The 17,136-nt window shown below is 41.4% G+C and overlaps 1 protein-coding gene across 12 annotated transcripts in view; it reads right to left on the minus strand.

Annotated features, from left to right (window-relative positions):
- Positions 1-4,065: 4,065 nt before the first annotated feature.
- The window catches only part of PRT6 (proteolysis 6), an 82,153-nt gene continuing 69,082 nt past the window's right edge, over positions 4,066-17,136 (minus strand). For 7 of the 12 annotated variants that reach the window (XM_010258630.3, XM_088898975.1, XM_010258628.3 and 4 more), the window contains 3 exons: positions 5,399-5,467; positions 4,786-5,109; positions 4,066-4,342 (listed from right to left, as the gene is read on the minus strand). In XM_010258630.3, coding sequence (XP_010256932.1) covers positions 5,035-5,109; positions 5,399-5,467 — 144 coding nt within the window. In that variant the 3' untranslated portion in view covers positions 4,066-4,342; positions 4,786-5,034. Of the gene's footprint in view, positions 4,343-4,624; positions 4,712-4,785; positions 5,110-5,398; positions 5,468-17,136 lie in introns of all 12 variants that reach the window. The other 5 variants (XM_088898974.1, XM_088898976.1, XM_010258629.3 and 2 more) reach the window with 1 other exon arrangement.

Consider the following 17,136-nt stretch of genomic DNA (forward strand, 5'->3'; position numbering starts at 1 on the left):
ATTCATTTTCAACAACAGTCAGCCCGGACGAAGCCTCATCAGCTATGTTTTGTGAGGTCGCCTCTATAGATCGAGCCCTTCGTGGCTCCCACGGGAGTTGGCGGCCAACGAACCGTGCGAACGCCCTTGCGAGTCGAGCTTTTCAAGGCTCCCATGCAAGTTGGCGACCTATAGTTAGTAGAGATGTCCCCGCAGGTTAAGCTCCCTGTGGCTTATCGTAAGAGTAGATGACCAGCGTCTCCGAGGGCTGATGCAGTGTAGCCGTGGCATCCATCCAATGCCGACAACAACATACATATCAACAAAACCCATGAGTAGGACCAAATATGAATGACCAGCCTGGATGAGTTTCAAGCGATTTGGCCCAGATTGTCTCCTAGCCTGAACTTCAAAGACCCACTACTGATTGAGTTCTGTATGACTCCTATGAGAGTTGAAAGTGAACTAAATGTGGAACCGGCCTCATAGGTCGAACCCTGTGGTTTCCATGAGTAGGCGACCCACAGACAGCACAACCACCCCCTCAAGGTGAGCCCCCCACAACTCCAGTAGGAGTGGGCGACCAGTAGTTCTGAGAGAAAATGCAGTACATGTATGTCATTGACCCGTAAGTGCAGACCCAGGAGAGTCAATTCCACGTGATGGCATAAATGCAACCACATTTAAAGCTACTACAGAACGACCATCCGCTTTGGTGACCTGGTCAAATTGAGGTCTAAGGGAAAGCCATACCACTTTTTAGCTAAGGCGCCCTCAAGGCAACTTCAAAACACAATGGCAACAGGTATACCGATCTAAGCAGGTCGGCCCCCCATTTATCTAGCTCGGCAACATGCTTAAATCAATCTCAAAGGATGTCGGCATTTCACCGCCGACCCTAAAAAAAGTAGAGAAAAAGAAGCAAAGGGAAGATTAGTTCACTTTCAACACCGTGGCAGACATGCAAAATTGGTCAATCTCTTCACAACCGACCTCCACCTCGATTTTAGGCTCCGCATAGACCTCACCAGCTACTCTTTTGAGAACCGGCTCGAGAGATGTTGTAGCTACTTGAGTGGAGCGATCTAACAAGGTAGTCACGCAGTTGGAAGCCCCTCTTGAATGGCATGGCGAACTTTGCTCTTGAGGTATTAGGTTGAATTGCAAAACTCTTTGATGGTTGCATCCCTAGTAAGGTAGATGTCCTCGAGGTGCTTACTTCGCCTCTCCTCGAGCGAACGAATTCGCTCTTGTGCACCCATAATCAAGATGGTGAGGTCCTGCATAAGGTTGCACTTAGACTCTTCTGACTTGAGGAGAAAACTAGACCAACATCTATGCCTACGAGCTCATCAAACTAGTCACTCCGAGGCCAAAGGAACAAGCTACTCCCTTCGCCAAGCTGACCACAGCTCGGGAGAGGGGGGCAATTGATGAGGGCAGATTTGGCCCTCCAGTAACATCATGACACATGGCATCTTGGAAGTTGGATGACACTCAAACACCATCTATGTGATGACTTGCCTTAGCCATAGTAATGGAGTCCAACCTGGCGACCTGCCTCCCTCGCTAACCTAGCGACTTGCAACTTGGTGAAAACCTATGTGGCGACCTCGTCCACAATTCAGGCGGCTAGCAGCACCTCGTCTAGGGCCGCCCTGTGACACCTCATCACCAGCCGAAGTGACCTTGATGTGAGGAGCGACCTCCTTCAAGGTCTTGTCAACCTGATTGAGGTCCAGGTGGCGACCTGCGAGACATGCTAGCTGACCAATTCTACATGCGTATCCCGTCACTCTTGGGTTTCTCGAAAGTTGGCCCCCGCACTGAATGTTTTGAAGGAAATCGAACAAGGCACAAAGACTAGTCTACGAGCACGACTACCTCTGAGGACTTTAGACCGGTTAGGCACGACCTCCCGGAGATCTCAGGCGCAATGCATGAAGCCCACGCCAAACAGCACGTATATATAGACCTCACCTCCAACCTCACAGGGAGGTATGATTTATTGCTCACAAGCTTAATAGCATATTAGCATTCAGTTCGCACAACTAAGTACTAACTCAAGCATTGTTTCCTTGCAGGTCCCTCTAAAGAACTACATAGCTTGAAAATCCTTCCAGCTTGGCATCTGAGTTACCTACAAACTGGGAGCTGCCAAAATGCCCATTATTAGTTTGTATACTCATTTTTATTGTAGAAACTTTGGTTGATAGTGTATGGTCCATTTAATGATGGTTTAAATAAATATATTAGAAAACAAAAAAACATAAAGGGTAAAAAGGAAAATGAAATCAAGCTTTTTGATGAAAAATTGTTACCATCCTCTTATATTGTAAGGCATGAGAAGAGCAATTAGGGATATAGACTCGACAGTATTTTGTCTTTGTTAGTCATCATTGAAAATGTTTTCTTGGACCCTAATAAGGAAGAAACCAAAATTTGGACTCCTTCCTCAAGTACTTTCCCTTGTGCTTCTTTTTTTAAAACCTTAATTCAACCTCCTGTTCCTCTTGGGTTGTCCTTCTCTTTTAAAGAGATTTGAAGCAAAGCCCATTCCTCCTCAAGTTTGTAATTTGTATTAAGAATCTTTCTTAGAAAGAATTAACACAAATGACTTGCTTCAGAAAAAGAGACCCTATTCTTATTTATATCTCAATAAATGTACTCCCTACAAAGTTGATGGGAAACCTAATTACCACCTTATGATTACTTATCTGGTTGCTAAAACTGTATAGGAGTAGGCTTTCTCCCTTTTTAGGTGTATTTGAAATCTCCCTTGTGTAAAGTTTGCTCTCTCCTTCGTTCTTCAAATGACCTAAAAATAAAAAGAATATTATGTGGAGAAGCATTAAGGCATGTGTTGGTCCTTGAGGGAAGAAAGAAGCTTATGAATTTTTTCAGATAAAAAAAAAGAACCATGGAAAACTAATCATAACTGATACACTTAAGGGTAACCCATTGGCTGAATGATGTTCTCAAAGTATTAAGTGATCGACTTGTTGAGAAATTTCAAAGAGATAACTACCTTAGATCAATGTAAGAGGACTCTTAGTCCCCTCCTCCCGCTGGATTCATAAAACTGAATTTTGATGGTAATAACTTAAGGAATCTAGAGCCTTCTGAGATTGAAGGAGTGTTCAAAAAGAAGATAAGAGTTATATTCCATATTTTCAGGCTCATTTGGAAAAGGTGACTCTCTTAGGGCTAAGATTATTGTAGTTCTGGAAGGAATTTAAAGAGCAAGAGAATTGAACATCAAACATTTAGTCCTTGACATTGATTTTGAGGTAGTTATTAGATAGCTAAAGGAAAACAACAATAGTCTGTAAAGCTACAACAATGAAAGGAAATAATTCAATAAAGATATTGAGGTGTAATACAACTAGATGAAGAGAATTGCTAATTCATTTGCCGATGGTTTAATCAAGCATGGGGTGAATAGGAAATCTTTGCTTTGGGCTAATTTTTAATTTTCTTCCATGTTAGTGGGGAGTTAAGACATTTTACCTCCCCCTAATTTAATTTAAGTTACACAAAGTTTCACAGTTTATTGTTATTGATCAAAAAAATTTTTATTATATTCTATAGGTATATCCTTGACCTGGGTGGGACGGCTATAGGAATTAAGAATTTGTTGCCTCTTGTTTTGCTCAAACAGAATTTGTTGCCTCTTGTTTTAAAAACGTTCTAAAAATTTAAAATGATTAATGGTTAAAAAAGCTTTCCATCTTTCCGTCCATACAAAACAGCAACTGCCCCTTGGAATACCATCATTTTTCAAATGTCAATGATATAGTCGGTGAATTTCGAAAAAATTAAGTATTTAACCCAAATTATGCCGATAGTTGGTTTCTGTGCAGGCGACAAGCCCAAGGTTCTAAGTATCCATACACCAGAAGTCCAGAACGCACATTTTTTTTTTCATATTTTCACCCTGGGGGTGGGGGTTAAAATTATTATTTATCACTTAAAAGGAAGACTTTGTAAAAACTAAAAAGACTTGAAAACAGTTTTTCGAGGAACCGACCAATATAATACATCACCTGATACCGGACGTTTCGTAAGTATGCCTGATAACGGACATTTCGAAAATTTGAATCTTGCTATCATATTGTGCTGTTAATACTTTCAAAAGTAGTTCAAATATTTTGTTTTGATCTTTTAAATCCAATCAAGACATTTAAAGTACAGTAAAAGCAAATTTAAAATCTGAACATATTTACAATTTTTTTTTTTGTTTTTATCCAATTATGGATATCCTTTTTAGGCAAGAGAACATAAACTGTAACTTGATTTCTTACTGAACCAGAGTGAACTGTACAATCTGGAGCCTTGAGGAAAAAACAAAGCAGTTATGAACCTGTCAATCCATGGAAGAGGTTTCAGATAACAAAACAAACGTATTCTAAGCAAGTTAATTTCAGCTCACACGTCTGCAGGAGTGTTTCTGTGGTCAATGAGATGATCCCACAACAATTGAAGTTTCCTTCATAATCAGAGGTGGGCGACTTTTTTATGTGGGACCATCTCATTGGTCTAATGAGGAAACATTCTTACAGACATATCAACCATCTTTGCTCGTAAGATAACGTCCATTCTTGCTCCTTGTCTCTCTATTTTGACATACGTGATCAAACCTCACCATTTAGAAGACAAATAGCTACCCCTATTTGATGACCGTAATGGTCAAATAGCTGGCCACCATTGCCTTCTTCGACAAGGACGCCTCCTGTAACAAAATTGGAAAAGTGGGGGATACCAATGCTAATTAAACCAAAAAAAGAGAAAGGCAAACATACTAACCATAATATGCTGCACAGCACTGCTTTTTTTTCCAGGACGCCAGAATCTCAGATCCATGTGCCTGAGCTATGCTAAAAATATACAGACAAGTAGATTTTTCAGCACCAGAACATCCACTCTCCATTCTTAGTTGATCTGGCACAATTTCACCCTTGAAATATGCACACCAAATGCTCAGAAACCAGCATCTCCGCTGAAGATTGAAACCCCGCCTCAATAGAGAGCCTTGAATATATTCTCTTAATAATCTTAAATAATGAAAGGTATATCGATAGTTGTTTGACGAAGGACTTCAGAACTCCGATCAAGGCCATGAGATGCCACCTATCATGCAGGATCACAAATAATTGAATATAAAGTAAGTGCATACAATTTGACCATCAAAACAAGAAAAATCAAACACATTCAAAAGTCCCCCTTCACTCAAAGCATGTATCTGTGAGAGAGTATATCCTTCAAGTAAACAATTTGCTAGTTGAAGTTGCTGGAATCTGAACAGCCGAGCCAAGTAGTGGCTCCGAAGAGCTCAACTTTAAACCATCAAGGTTTGGTTTCTAGAAGCACAAAATTGTCAAAATAAACCATAAATGCAAGGGAAAGATGATCTACTTACCATATAAGTAAGAGCTGAATAGCGTTCCTCACTCAAATACAGTGGCTTCCCTCTTACAATTTCATGATCCTACAACAAGAAATTTAGACAATGCACGTAAGACAGTTACACTGAACAGAAAGGAATAGCAAAGAAGGATTTGTGTAGTCAAACCCTTATAGTTTGAACAAGGCTTAGATGATGATATACACCAAATATAGTAATTGTGGCACTTATAAGTTAAACCATATGAAATAGGATTACCCAAAGCAGGTCATAATGGACCAAAGCAGTAACCAAAATAGCTGTTACAATGCATATATACACTAAAATGTTATCTCCAAATCTAAAATTTTAGACCATATATAAGTAGTTAACTATTAATAGTGTTACTGATACAAGACATTTATAACATAACATTTCTTAAAACACATAATGTTGACTTCATATCTTAAATGAACCGGTATGGAACATTTTAAGGGGATTTGAAGTAATCCCAGATACACACACACACAAATACACATACACATACTAAAACCCAGATGTCATTGCAATTAAATGATAATCATCAGATGGGAGAAAAGCAGAGCTTGGAACCAAATCCCAATGGTCTATTTACAGTTTAGTCCTTTTCTAGAGCAATGCCAGAAGGGAATAATGTATATTTCCCTTGGTACTGGATTTGGTCTTGGGCTGACAAGCATGAGAATGCGGGTTCAAGTCTGAGAGCACCCACTTTGTGACCAAATAAATAAATCCCAAGGTAAGGTCCATATCCAGTCTACCCCTCCCAAGACCCCAAGATAGCTGGAAACAAGATTGGGCTATGTTTTATATCGCAACAAAGGTGTGTTTTCATTTAGACAAGCATATCTCAAAAATTCTCACAATTGACCATCTGATTTTAAGGGAGATTAAGAATGAATGCATCCTTGGTGGTTCTTAATGTAGGACAGATAGGGAATACTACAACTTTCAGAACAAGTGGTGGGATGAATATCTCAGATTCAATGGTTTCTGTATTTCAGATCCGGAATCAGATAAATAACACGGAAGAAGAAATATGTTTGTGGAAACACCAGATAGAGAGAGAGACCTCCCAAACATACCACTTCCCAAGCATAACTACAACATAGAAAGAATGTACAGTGTGCACACACAGTATTACACCAAAACTTACTAAGTCAACAACAAAATTTTATGGAGCAGCTCAATGTTTTTTTTTCTTTTTTTTAAATAAATGAATAAACATTTTATTAATCCAGTAAATTAGAGTTACAGGCAACCCAAGAGAGGCACAAAATGCGATCTTTCCTTAAAGATTGATCACAGCATTACAAAACCAGATGAGCATAATTACAAGGTGCCCAAAATAAAGAATCCTGAGAGACCCCCTGTTTAGCAATTGACTCAGCCATCGAGTTTGACTATCATATTTCTTGTTTAGCCATTTGACTTTTTCTAAAAGATCTCTATAGCCCCAAATCACAGAGTCCAGATTCAGCAACCATCCCACCACCACCTGAGAGTCCCCTTCAACAAGCAAATGTTCTATCCCTAGCTGGTTTGCAAGATGGATTCCTTGTACAGAAGCAAGCAGTTCAGCCCTTATAGTCTCCCATACCCACAGGACCTGAATATAAGGAGATGATAATACCGTCTTTATTTCCCAAAATTCCTCCTATACCCGAAGGTCCAGGGTTACCTCCGCTACTCCCATCAAAGTTCAGCTTAATAAACTCCTCCCCAGTTGCCATCCACTGTACCAAAGGTCTGTTCTTCCTGGTAGAAGTATTAACAACTGCTAACCAACTCCTCCAATGATCATCAAAGGAATAACTATTGTTAAAATAATTTAGTTATTTGTGTTAGGGTCTGTTTGGATAGTTAAAGCGTTTTATATTTCTGTTATGACTGTTCACTTACAGCAGGGGCACAAGGGTCTTTTCCCTTCTTATTTCTGCCGCCCTATATAATATAATAAAAGCTGGCGCCGCCAGTACTGTTCTATTGCTCCGAACTTTTTCTTCTTCCTTCCTTCTCCTTTCTCTCTTCTTTCCTTCTCTTCTCTACTTTCTCATATTTAAATCAGATTTATTGTCAAGATGGTATCAGAGCAAGGCTGTTGAATCTGGGCGATCAAGTTTTCTCCCTTCAAGTTGCTGAATCATAGGCGGAACAGAGGACTGAATCTGGGCTGATCAAATCAGATCTGCAACTGGTACAACCCTAAAGTTTTCTTTCTTCCTTTATTTCTTTCCTTGGTCGTGTACCAAGTGGAGAGCGAATGAATCCAAACCACTGAATGTCGGCAGACTTTTGTGAGGGTTATATCTTTTTATTTGTTGGATCGTGTGATCCTGTAAATGTCAGCAGACTTTTGTGAGGGTTATATCTGTTATTTGTTGGATTGTGTGATCCTGTACCTATGAAAAGGTGACTGCAGGTCGTAGATGACCTGTTTTCTCCACTCGTTAGTCTGATTTCATGTGTGTTAGGATCTCTCTTATTGATTAATGCTGTGGTGGAACTTACACGTTATTGATTAATGCTGTGGTGAAAATCAGTCTCGTCATAGTTCTTCTTCGGAAGTTGGTGCTGTTTGTTTTTTCTGTGCTCAGATTAAGTCCAGAACTGAATTGTTGTGTGTGGAGTTTTTTGTCGATATAAGGAGGGATCCTAAGTTGAGAGTTCAGATAAAAAAAACTTGTGCTTACCATGTCGTCTGAGAATTCTGCTACTTCAGAGATTCCAGGGAGCAACAATGGAGTGAGTGGGGGAATGGATATGAGTTTCCCCATGGCTGTTATTCCCTTTGATGGTCTGAACTACCTTGAGTGGTCTAGGGGAATAAAACTCTGGGGAAAATAGGATACATCAATGGGAGAGTGAAGGAACCGAAGTACGGAAGTGCTGAATATGATAGATGGAACCAAGAGAATAGTATGGTGATATCATGGCTCTTGGTTTCCATGCTGCCACAGGTAAGGAAGACTTTTATGTGGGCTGAAACTGCTTGTGAGATATGGGAACAAGCAAAGTCCACCTATTCAGAGCAGAGACACTATGCCAAGATATATCAACTGCAAGCTGAATCCTCTACTTGCAAGCAGGGGGAGAAGAGTCTCTCAATGTACTATTCTGATTTGGCATCGATATGGAAAGAACTTGATCGCTACCAGAATGTGAATTGGAAGTGTGATGAAGATGCAAAGGCGTATAAGTCACTTGTATCTCAGCAACAGGTATTTGCCTTTCTCCTAGGGCTGAATCCTTCATATGAGTCCATCAAGGTGCAGATCTTGGGTAATAAAGACTTGCCATCAGTTCAGGAGGTGTATGCCTTAGTGCAGTCAGAAGAGAGTAGAAGAAGTGTGATGAATTGTGTAGAGGGGGAGTCAGTTGCCCTAGCTGTCCGGGGAAATTCAGATACAAATGTCAGAGGTGCTTTTAAGAAAGGTGACTCTCAGAAAAGAACAGATGATAAGAGTAAACTTTGGTGCACTCACTGCCAGAAGACACAACACACGAGAGATACATGTTGCGATCTCCATGGAAAACCTAAATGGGCACAGGATTTGGGTAAGAAGTCAACACCTGATCAGGGCAAGAAACCAAGAATCAGAAAAGTATAACTCAGCTAATATGGCATTGACAAAGACTAGTCCGTTGGTAACTCAAGAGAGGCATCCCAGTTCTGACCCTAAGGAAGAAATTATCAACTCCTTTCGTGACCATTTGGAATTGTATGGTAGGACTCTCCACCAGATGGATTCTGGTCCTATTCCCTCTACCTGTTTCGCGTCGACATCAGGTAATGCTGCCACTGCCTTCCATGTGTCATCTCATACCACTAATTCTCCTTGGGTTATTGACTCCGGAGCCTCAAACCACATGACAAGTAAGTCAAATTTATTTCAAACATCTAACCTTCTCTCTGGGAGAGATAAGGTGAGACTAGTTGATGGTTCTTTCTCTACCATAGCTGGCCAAGGTACCATACCTCTCCCACTCGGCCTTACCCTTTCTAATGTACTGCATGTTCCAAAACCACAAAGACCGGTAACTCACTCATTGAACTGTTCAGTCACTTTTTTTCCATCTTCATGTGTGTTTCGGGATTTGGCCTCGAGGAAGACGATTGGTACAGGAAGCATGGTGGATGGTCTCTACGTGTTGGAGAATAAAGCTGGTCTTGTTGCTACAGAGTCCATGAGTTTGTCAAGTGAGAGTCAAGCCTATTTATGGCATAGTCGTCTAGGTCATCTTTCTTTTGAGTCATTAAAAGTTATTTTCCCAAAGTTGTTCAAGTCCTTGTCAGTGAGTCAATTACAGTGTCAGACATGTCAATTGAGTAAACATTGTAGAAGTTCTTTACCTTTGAGAAATAAAAGATCTGAATTTCCATTTCATATTGTTTATTCTAATGTTTGGGGCCCTATTACTCTACCCACTGAGGTTGGATATAAGTACTTCATTACCTTGATTGATGATTACTCTAGATACACTTGGGTTTACCCTATGCGATCTCGGGATGAAGTGCCAAAAATTGTGAAAGACTTTCAACGCATGGTGCTCACTCAGTTCCAAACTGAAATCCATATCTTCTAGTCAGACAATGCAAAGGAATACTTCCATAGTGATCTCACGGAGTTTTTTGCTTCGAGTGGGTCACTTCAGCGAAGCTCTTGTGCCAGGACACCCCAACAAAATGGTGTTGCTAAACGAAAAAACCGTCACCTTCTCGAAGTATCTCGTAGCTATTCATATGAATGTGCCAAAACGTTTTTGGATGGATGCAGTTTTGTGTGCTACATACATCATCAACCGTATGCCATCTCGGTTACTAGAGTATAAGGCCCCACATCAGCTTTTGTTTCCTACAGCTCCGTTGTCCACCATTCTCATGCGTGTTTTTAGGTTTCGTTGCTTTGTCCATAACCTGTTCCCTACTCACGGTAAGCTTGATCCTCGAGCTATTCCTTGTGTTTTCCTTGGTTACCCTTTATCTCAAAAGGGGTATCGTTGCTATGATCCTACCTCTTGCAAATACTATGTCTCCATTGATGTATCCTTCTTTGAGAATCAACCTTTCTTCTCAGTTTCTCCTCAGGGGGAGAGTAGGGTTGAAGAGAAACAGGCGACTCAAACTCAACTACCTCCTTTACCCGATCCTCCTCCATTCTAGGTTTTTCATCGTCGCCATAAAAGCCAACAGAGTTCAAGAGCCGTGGAACCTAACACTATGCAACCAACATCATTGGATTCACCAGAGGCAGATCCGTCTCATCAGCCAGGTACACTTGCTCCTATTGATATGCCTGTTCCTCTAAATGTTGATTCACCTGTCATCAATGATCTTGATATTCCTATTGTTAAGAGAAAGGGTGTTAGATGTACCACTAATCATCCTATCTCTAATTTTGTGTCCTATGATCACGTTTCACCTTCATTCCGTGCATTCATCTCTTCTGTGGATAGTGTCCCCGTTCCTAAGAATGTGGTAGAAGCTTTATCTAGACCTGAATGGACAGATGCAATGCAGGAAGAAATTGATGCATTACACAAAAATGGCACTTGGAAGTTGGTGGACCTTCCTGAAGGAAGGAACCAGTGTGGGTTGCAAGTGGGTGTTCATAATGAAACACAAGGCTGATGGAACTGTTGAAAGGTAGCAAGAGGTTTTACATAGGTATATGGAGTGGACTATGCAGAGACTTTTGCTCTAGTAGCCAAGATGAACTCTATCAGGATCCTTCTTTCATTGGCAGCAAATCTTGATTGGGAACTTCACCAATTGGACATAAAAAATGCCTTCTTGAATGGTGACTTGGAAGAGGAAGGGTACATGACCCAACCTCCAGGTTTTTGTGCCAAAGGCAGTGAACAAAAGGTGTGCAGGTTAAAAAAATCTTTATATGGGTTGAAACAATCACCTCGGGCTAGGTTTAGTAAGTTCCATTTAGCAGTTCAACAGATGGGGTTCAAACAATGCCAGTCAGATCACACTCTATTTGTGAAAAGAGTTGAAAGGAGAATTGCAGCTCTTATTGTGTATGTGGATGACATAGTGATCACAGGAGATTGGGAGGCTGAAATACGGAGACTAAAAAAATTCTTAGCCACTCAATTTGATGTGAAAGATCTAAGCCCCTTACGCTATTTCCTTGGAATTGAAGTTGCCCGCTCTCACAAGGGCATCTTTATTTACCAACGAAAATATGTACTAGATCTACTAGAAGATACAAGCAAGTTGGGGGTAAAACCAATTGACTCACCAATTGAATCTAATCATCATCTGGGAGACTGTCAGGGAGAGTTTTTGAAAGATGTGAAGAAGTTCCAGAGACTTGTAAGGAGACTCTTGTATTTGTCTATGACCAGGCCTGATATTGCTTATGCAGTGGGTGTCCTTAGTCAGTTCATGCACAATCCTAGGACAACTCACTTTAAAGCTGCAGAGAGGATCCTTAGATACCTCAAGAAGTTTCCCGGAGCTGGTTTGTTGTTCCAAAAACATGGTCACTTAAAGGTGGAAGTATATACTGATGTTGATTGGGCAGGAGCAATCGATGACCGAAAGTCTACCAGTGGGTATTGTGCCTTTGTAGGAGGAAACCTGGTCACATGGAGAAGTAAAAAACAAAGTGTGGTGGCTAGATCTAGTGCTGAAGCAGAATATAGAGCGATGTCTCATGGGGTTGCTGAAATCATGTGGATAAGAAATCTGTTAGGTGAACTGGGTTTTGCAGTGAGCAATCCTATGTCACTCTACTGTGACAATAAAGCTATTGTTGAGCAGGAGAAGGAAAAGAAGAAAGGAGGAAGAAGAAGAAGAAGAAGAAGAGGCAACTGAGTTAAGGCCTCAAAAGAACTACTTCAGTTGAGTGAAGCATTGTATTTATACTATACTGGCCGTACAACTCAATAGGTCTACAAAATTACAAAAACACCCCTACGGGTACTAAACCTGTGTACAATACATATAATACACCTGTCAACACTCCCCCTCAAGTTGGGGCATAGATATCAATCATGCCCAACTTGTCACAGAGACCTTGGTGTCTGGAATGGTTTAGCCCTTTTGTAAAGATGTCTGCTAGTTGGTCTTCAAAGCTGATGTATGGAGTGCATACTTTGCCTGTGATGATTTTCTCTCTGATAAAGTGCTTGTCAACTTCAATGTGCTTTGTTCTATCATGTAGTACCAGGTTGGCAGCGATACTTATAGCTGCCTTGTTGTCACAGAGTAGAGCCATGGGTTTATCAACTGGAAAACCCAACTCTCCCAATAAATTCTTTATCCACATACCTTCGGGTACTCTGTGTGCCATTGCACGGTACTCAGCTTTAGCACTAGATCTAACTACCGCGGTTTGCTTCTTACTCCTCCAAGTAACAAGGTTCCCCCCTACAAAGGTGCAGTAACAACCAGTAACAATTATGTCATCCACATATACTATTAGGGCAGCCATTTTACCTTCTACTCTTTTTACAAACAGTGTGTGATCTGACTGACATTGCTTGTATCCCCTCTGCTGAACTACAATATGAAATCTGCTGAACCAAGCTCTTGGTGATTGCTTCAGCCCATATAAAGACTTCTTCAACTTACACACCTTTTGTTCACTTCCTTGAGCCAAAAAACCGAGGGGTTGAACCATATAAACTTCCTCTTCAAGGTCACCATTCAAGAAGGCATTCTTGATGTCAAGCTGATGTAGATTCCAATTCAGATTGGCAGCAAGAGAAAAAAGGACTCTAATAGAGTTCATTTTGGCAACAAGGGCAAAGGTTTCTGCATAATCAACCCCATATACTTGAGTAAAACCCTTTGCCATTAAACGAGCTTTATACCTCTCCACGGTTCCATCAGCCCCATGCTTAACAGTGAACACTCATTTACATCCAACTGGATCATTTCCCTTAGGGAGATCAACAAGTTCCCACGTGCCATTCTTATGAAGAGCATCAATTTCTTCCTTCATGGCCTTCGTCCATTCTGGTACTAAGAGAGCTTCTGCCACATTCTTGGGAATAGGGATACTGTCAATGGAGGTAAGAAAAACACGAAATGAAGGTGAGATGTTCTCATAGGCAACAAAGTTGGAAATAGGGTGTTTAGTGGTACACGACCTAACACCTTTCCTGTGGGCAATGGGAAGGTCAAGATCATTAGCAACAGGGAGGTTGGGAGTCAAATTACCTGAGTGAGTATGATCTTCCCTCAAGGAATTTGATGGCATTTGAGGTATGACTTCTGGATTCTCCACAGCTCTTGAACCTGGTTGGCCTTTACGACGACGAGAAAAAACAAGGAAAGGTGGAGGATCAAAAGGAGAAGGGGGAGAAGGAGTAGGAAAAGGAGGAAGTTGAACCAGTTTCTCCTCATGCCTACACTCCCCCTGAGGAGAAACAGGAAAGAAGGGCTCATCCTAAAAGAAGGTAACATCCATGGAGACAGAGAATTTCCGAGAAACAGGATCAAAGCAACGATACCCTTTCTGAGAGAATGAGTAGCCAAGAAATTTGCACGGGATAGCACGAGAGTTCAATTTCCCCCGGGTGGGAGATAGGTTTTGGACAAAGCACCGACAACCAAAAACACGAGGAGGAATAGAAAGAAGAGAGGCCTTAGGAAAGAGAAGCTGATGTGGGGTTTTGTACTCTAACCAACGAGAGGGCATTCAGTTAATGAGGTATGTAGAACAAAGGACTGCCTCAAAACAAAATCATTTGGAAACATTCATGTGTAGTAAACCCCATGCCACTTCAAGAAGGTATCGGTTCTTCCGTTCAGCCACACCATTTTGTTGTGGCGTGCGGGCACAAGAGCTCCGATGAAGTGAGCCATGTGAAGCAAAGAACTCCGTGAGGTCACTACGAAAAAATTCTTTTGCATTGTCTGATTGAAATATTTGGAGTTCGGTCTGAAATTGGGTGAAGACCATCCGCCGAAAATCTTGGATAATTTTTGGTACTTCCTCACGGGTTCGCATTGGATATACCCAAGTGTATCTGGAATAATCGTCAATGAAGGTAATGAAATACTTGTAGCCACTCTCAGAAGGTAAAGTAACAGGGCCCCATACATCAGAATGCACAATGTGAAAAGGAAACCCAGATTTACTATTTCTTTGAGGAAATTGAGTTCTACAATGCTTGCTCAATTGACACGTTTGACAAGAAAAATTAGAAACAGACACAGACTTACACAGTTCTGGGAAAACAACCTTCAAGGACTCAAAAGACAAATGACCCAGACGACAATGCCACAAATACATTTTACTCTTTCTGAACTGACTTAGACTCTGTAACATGAAGGCCAGCCGTATTCTCCAGCATATAGAGTCCATCAACCATACATCCCCTACCAATCGTCCTCCCCGAGGCCAGATCCTGAATCACACAATAGGAAGGGAAAAAGGTCACCGAACAGTTTAAGGAATTTGTAACACTATTGACTGAAAACAAATTCATAGGGAATTTTGGAACATGAAGAACATTAGAAAGAGTAAGGCCAAGGGGAAGAGAGAGTTCCTTGACCAGCTATGGAAGTGTATGATCCATCAGCTAGTCTCACTTTATCTCTTCTGGAAAGAGGGTGATAAGTTTGAAAGTAAGAGGACATACCAGTCATGTGTTTTGACGCTCCAGAATCAATGATATGGAGAGTTAAGGTCGTGAGAAGCAACATGAAAAGCTATGGCAGGATTACCTAATGTGGATGCAAAAGAGGTGGTGGGAGGAGCATCCATCTGGCGAATTGCTCTACCATAAAGTTCCAAATGGTCACGGAAAAAGTTTACAATATCCTCCCTTGGGTCAGATCCAGAGTAGCTATGTTGGCCATGTGGTGAGTCACAGTAGAAGTAGAGGGCTGATTCTCCCGAGTAACCATATTGGCCATGTGGTGTTTCTTGGTACCTTGTTGCCCGGGTCTTCTAATTACATCTGAGCCTTGCTTCTTAGGTAAATCCTGAGCCCACTTTGGTTTCCCATGGAGATCCCAACAAGTATCTTTGGTGTGTCGGGGCTTCTGACAATTAGTGCACCACAATTTTTCCTTATCTTCTGCTTTCTTCTGGTTATCCCCTCTCTTGGAAGAAGGTCCACCACTAGTAGAGGAACCCCCCTTTGCCGCCAACACAATTGCATCCCCTCCGGTGCTGTTCATCAAGTTGCTTCTGCTCTCTTCAAACTGGACGAGCATAGACCTCCTGAATTGAAGGAAGATCCTTAGAACATAGAATTTGTACTCTGATGGATTCATAGATAGGATTGAGACCATGTAAAAAAGCAAACACCCTTTGCTGTGAGACAAGTTTCTTGTACAATTTTGCATCTTCATCACACTTCCAATCAGCATTCTGGTAATGGTCCAACTCCTTCCAAATAGTTGTCAAGTCAGAGTAATAAACTGATAAACTCCTCTCCCCCTGTTTACATGTAGATGAAGCTGCTTGCAATTGATAAATCTTGGCATAGTGTCGAAGTTCAGAATATGTGGATTTTGCCTGTTCCCGAATCTCATTTGCAGTTTCAGCCCACATGAAGTTCTTCCTTGTTTGCGGTTGCATGGAGATCAAAAGCCAAGACATAACCATACTGTTCTCCTGATCCCATCTATCATGTTCTGCATTTCCAGAAGGTGGTTCTATGATTCTTCCATTTATGTAGCCTATTTTTCCCCTTGCAGTTATGTATAGCTTGATCCCCCTTGACCACTCTAGGTAGTTTAACCCATCAAGAGGAACAACAGCCATAGGGAAGGATAGGTCACTATTCCCACTCATTCCATTCAGCATTGTGGAGATTCCGGACGTAGCTGAATCTTCACTATTCATGATTCTAGGTTTAGAAGTACACAAAACCAAAGGCACACTGCCTTACAGAGCTGCTACAGTCCACAACTAGGCACTTGCAGATTTTCGGTTTCACAGAGAACCAAGCACAAACACTGCAGCTACAGTACAAGGTTGTATGACCTACACTGTGTAGGAGTCCACAAAACAATATACGAACTGCACTTGCAGCTTCTCAGCTGAAAAAAAAAAACTCAATAGGAACAGCAATATGAGTGGTGGTTCACCACACCTAATCGGTTGATATCCACTTTCCAAGGCAGCCGAACAGTCACTTAGGGTCCAGGGGTCATCAACAGTCCCTTAGAGAGCTGAATAGAGCAACACACAATCGGAGGAAGGGGGACAGTCCCTACTCAGATTTTGGGACATCAACAGTCGTACAAGAAGAGAACCATAAACAAAAAAAAAAAAAAATTAGTTCAGTACCTAGGTCACCCGAACTATGAATAGACAGTACAGTCATGGACCCAAACTTCTCTTCAGATCAGAACCTTCCTTCGTACATCTAGGAAGGTTTTCTACAGTCTTCTTAGCCGAGCAACTCCAGTTACCAGCACCTAAGGCTGAAGAAGAAAAAAAAAAACTTGTAGCAGAACCCTTTTCTGCGCTAGGAAGTTGAACAGTCAGCCTTCTTGTAGCAAAACCCTACTCGGCAGTGGAGACTAGCAACAACACTAGAGAATGCTTCCTCTTCCTTGTCTTCGAGCATCATAACTATAGCTTCTATGCAGCAGTGGAGAGAGACCTCAGCTGGTTGTTATCCAGGCCTGGACGGTCCCGCTCTGATACCATGTTGAGAAGGAGAAGAAAGGAGGAAGGAAGAAGAAGAAGAAGAAGCAACTGAGTTAAGGCCTCAAAAGAACTACTTCAGTCGAGTGAAGCATTGTATTT

The sequence above is a fragment of the Nelumbo nucifera genome, chromosome 2 (genome assembly GCF_055504915.1).
Source record: "Nelumbo nucifera cultivar China Antique chromosome 2, China Antique-T2T, whole genome shotgun sequence".
In the NCBI taxonomy this organism is placed as follows: domain Eukaryota; kingdom Viridiplantae; phylum Streptophyta; class Magnoliopsida; order Proteales; family Nelumbonaceae; genus Nelumbo; species Nelumbo nucifera.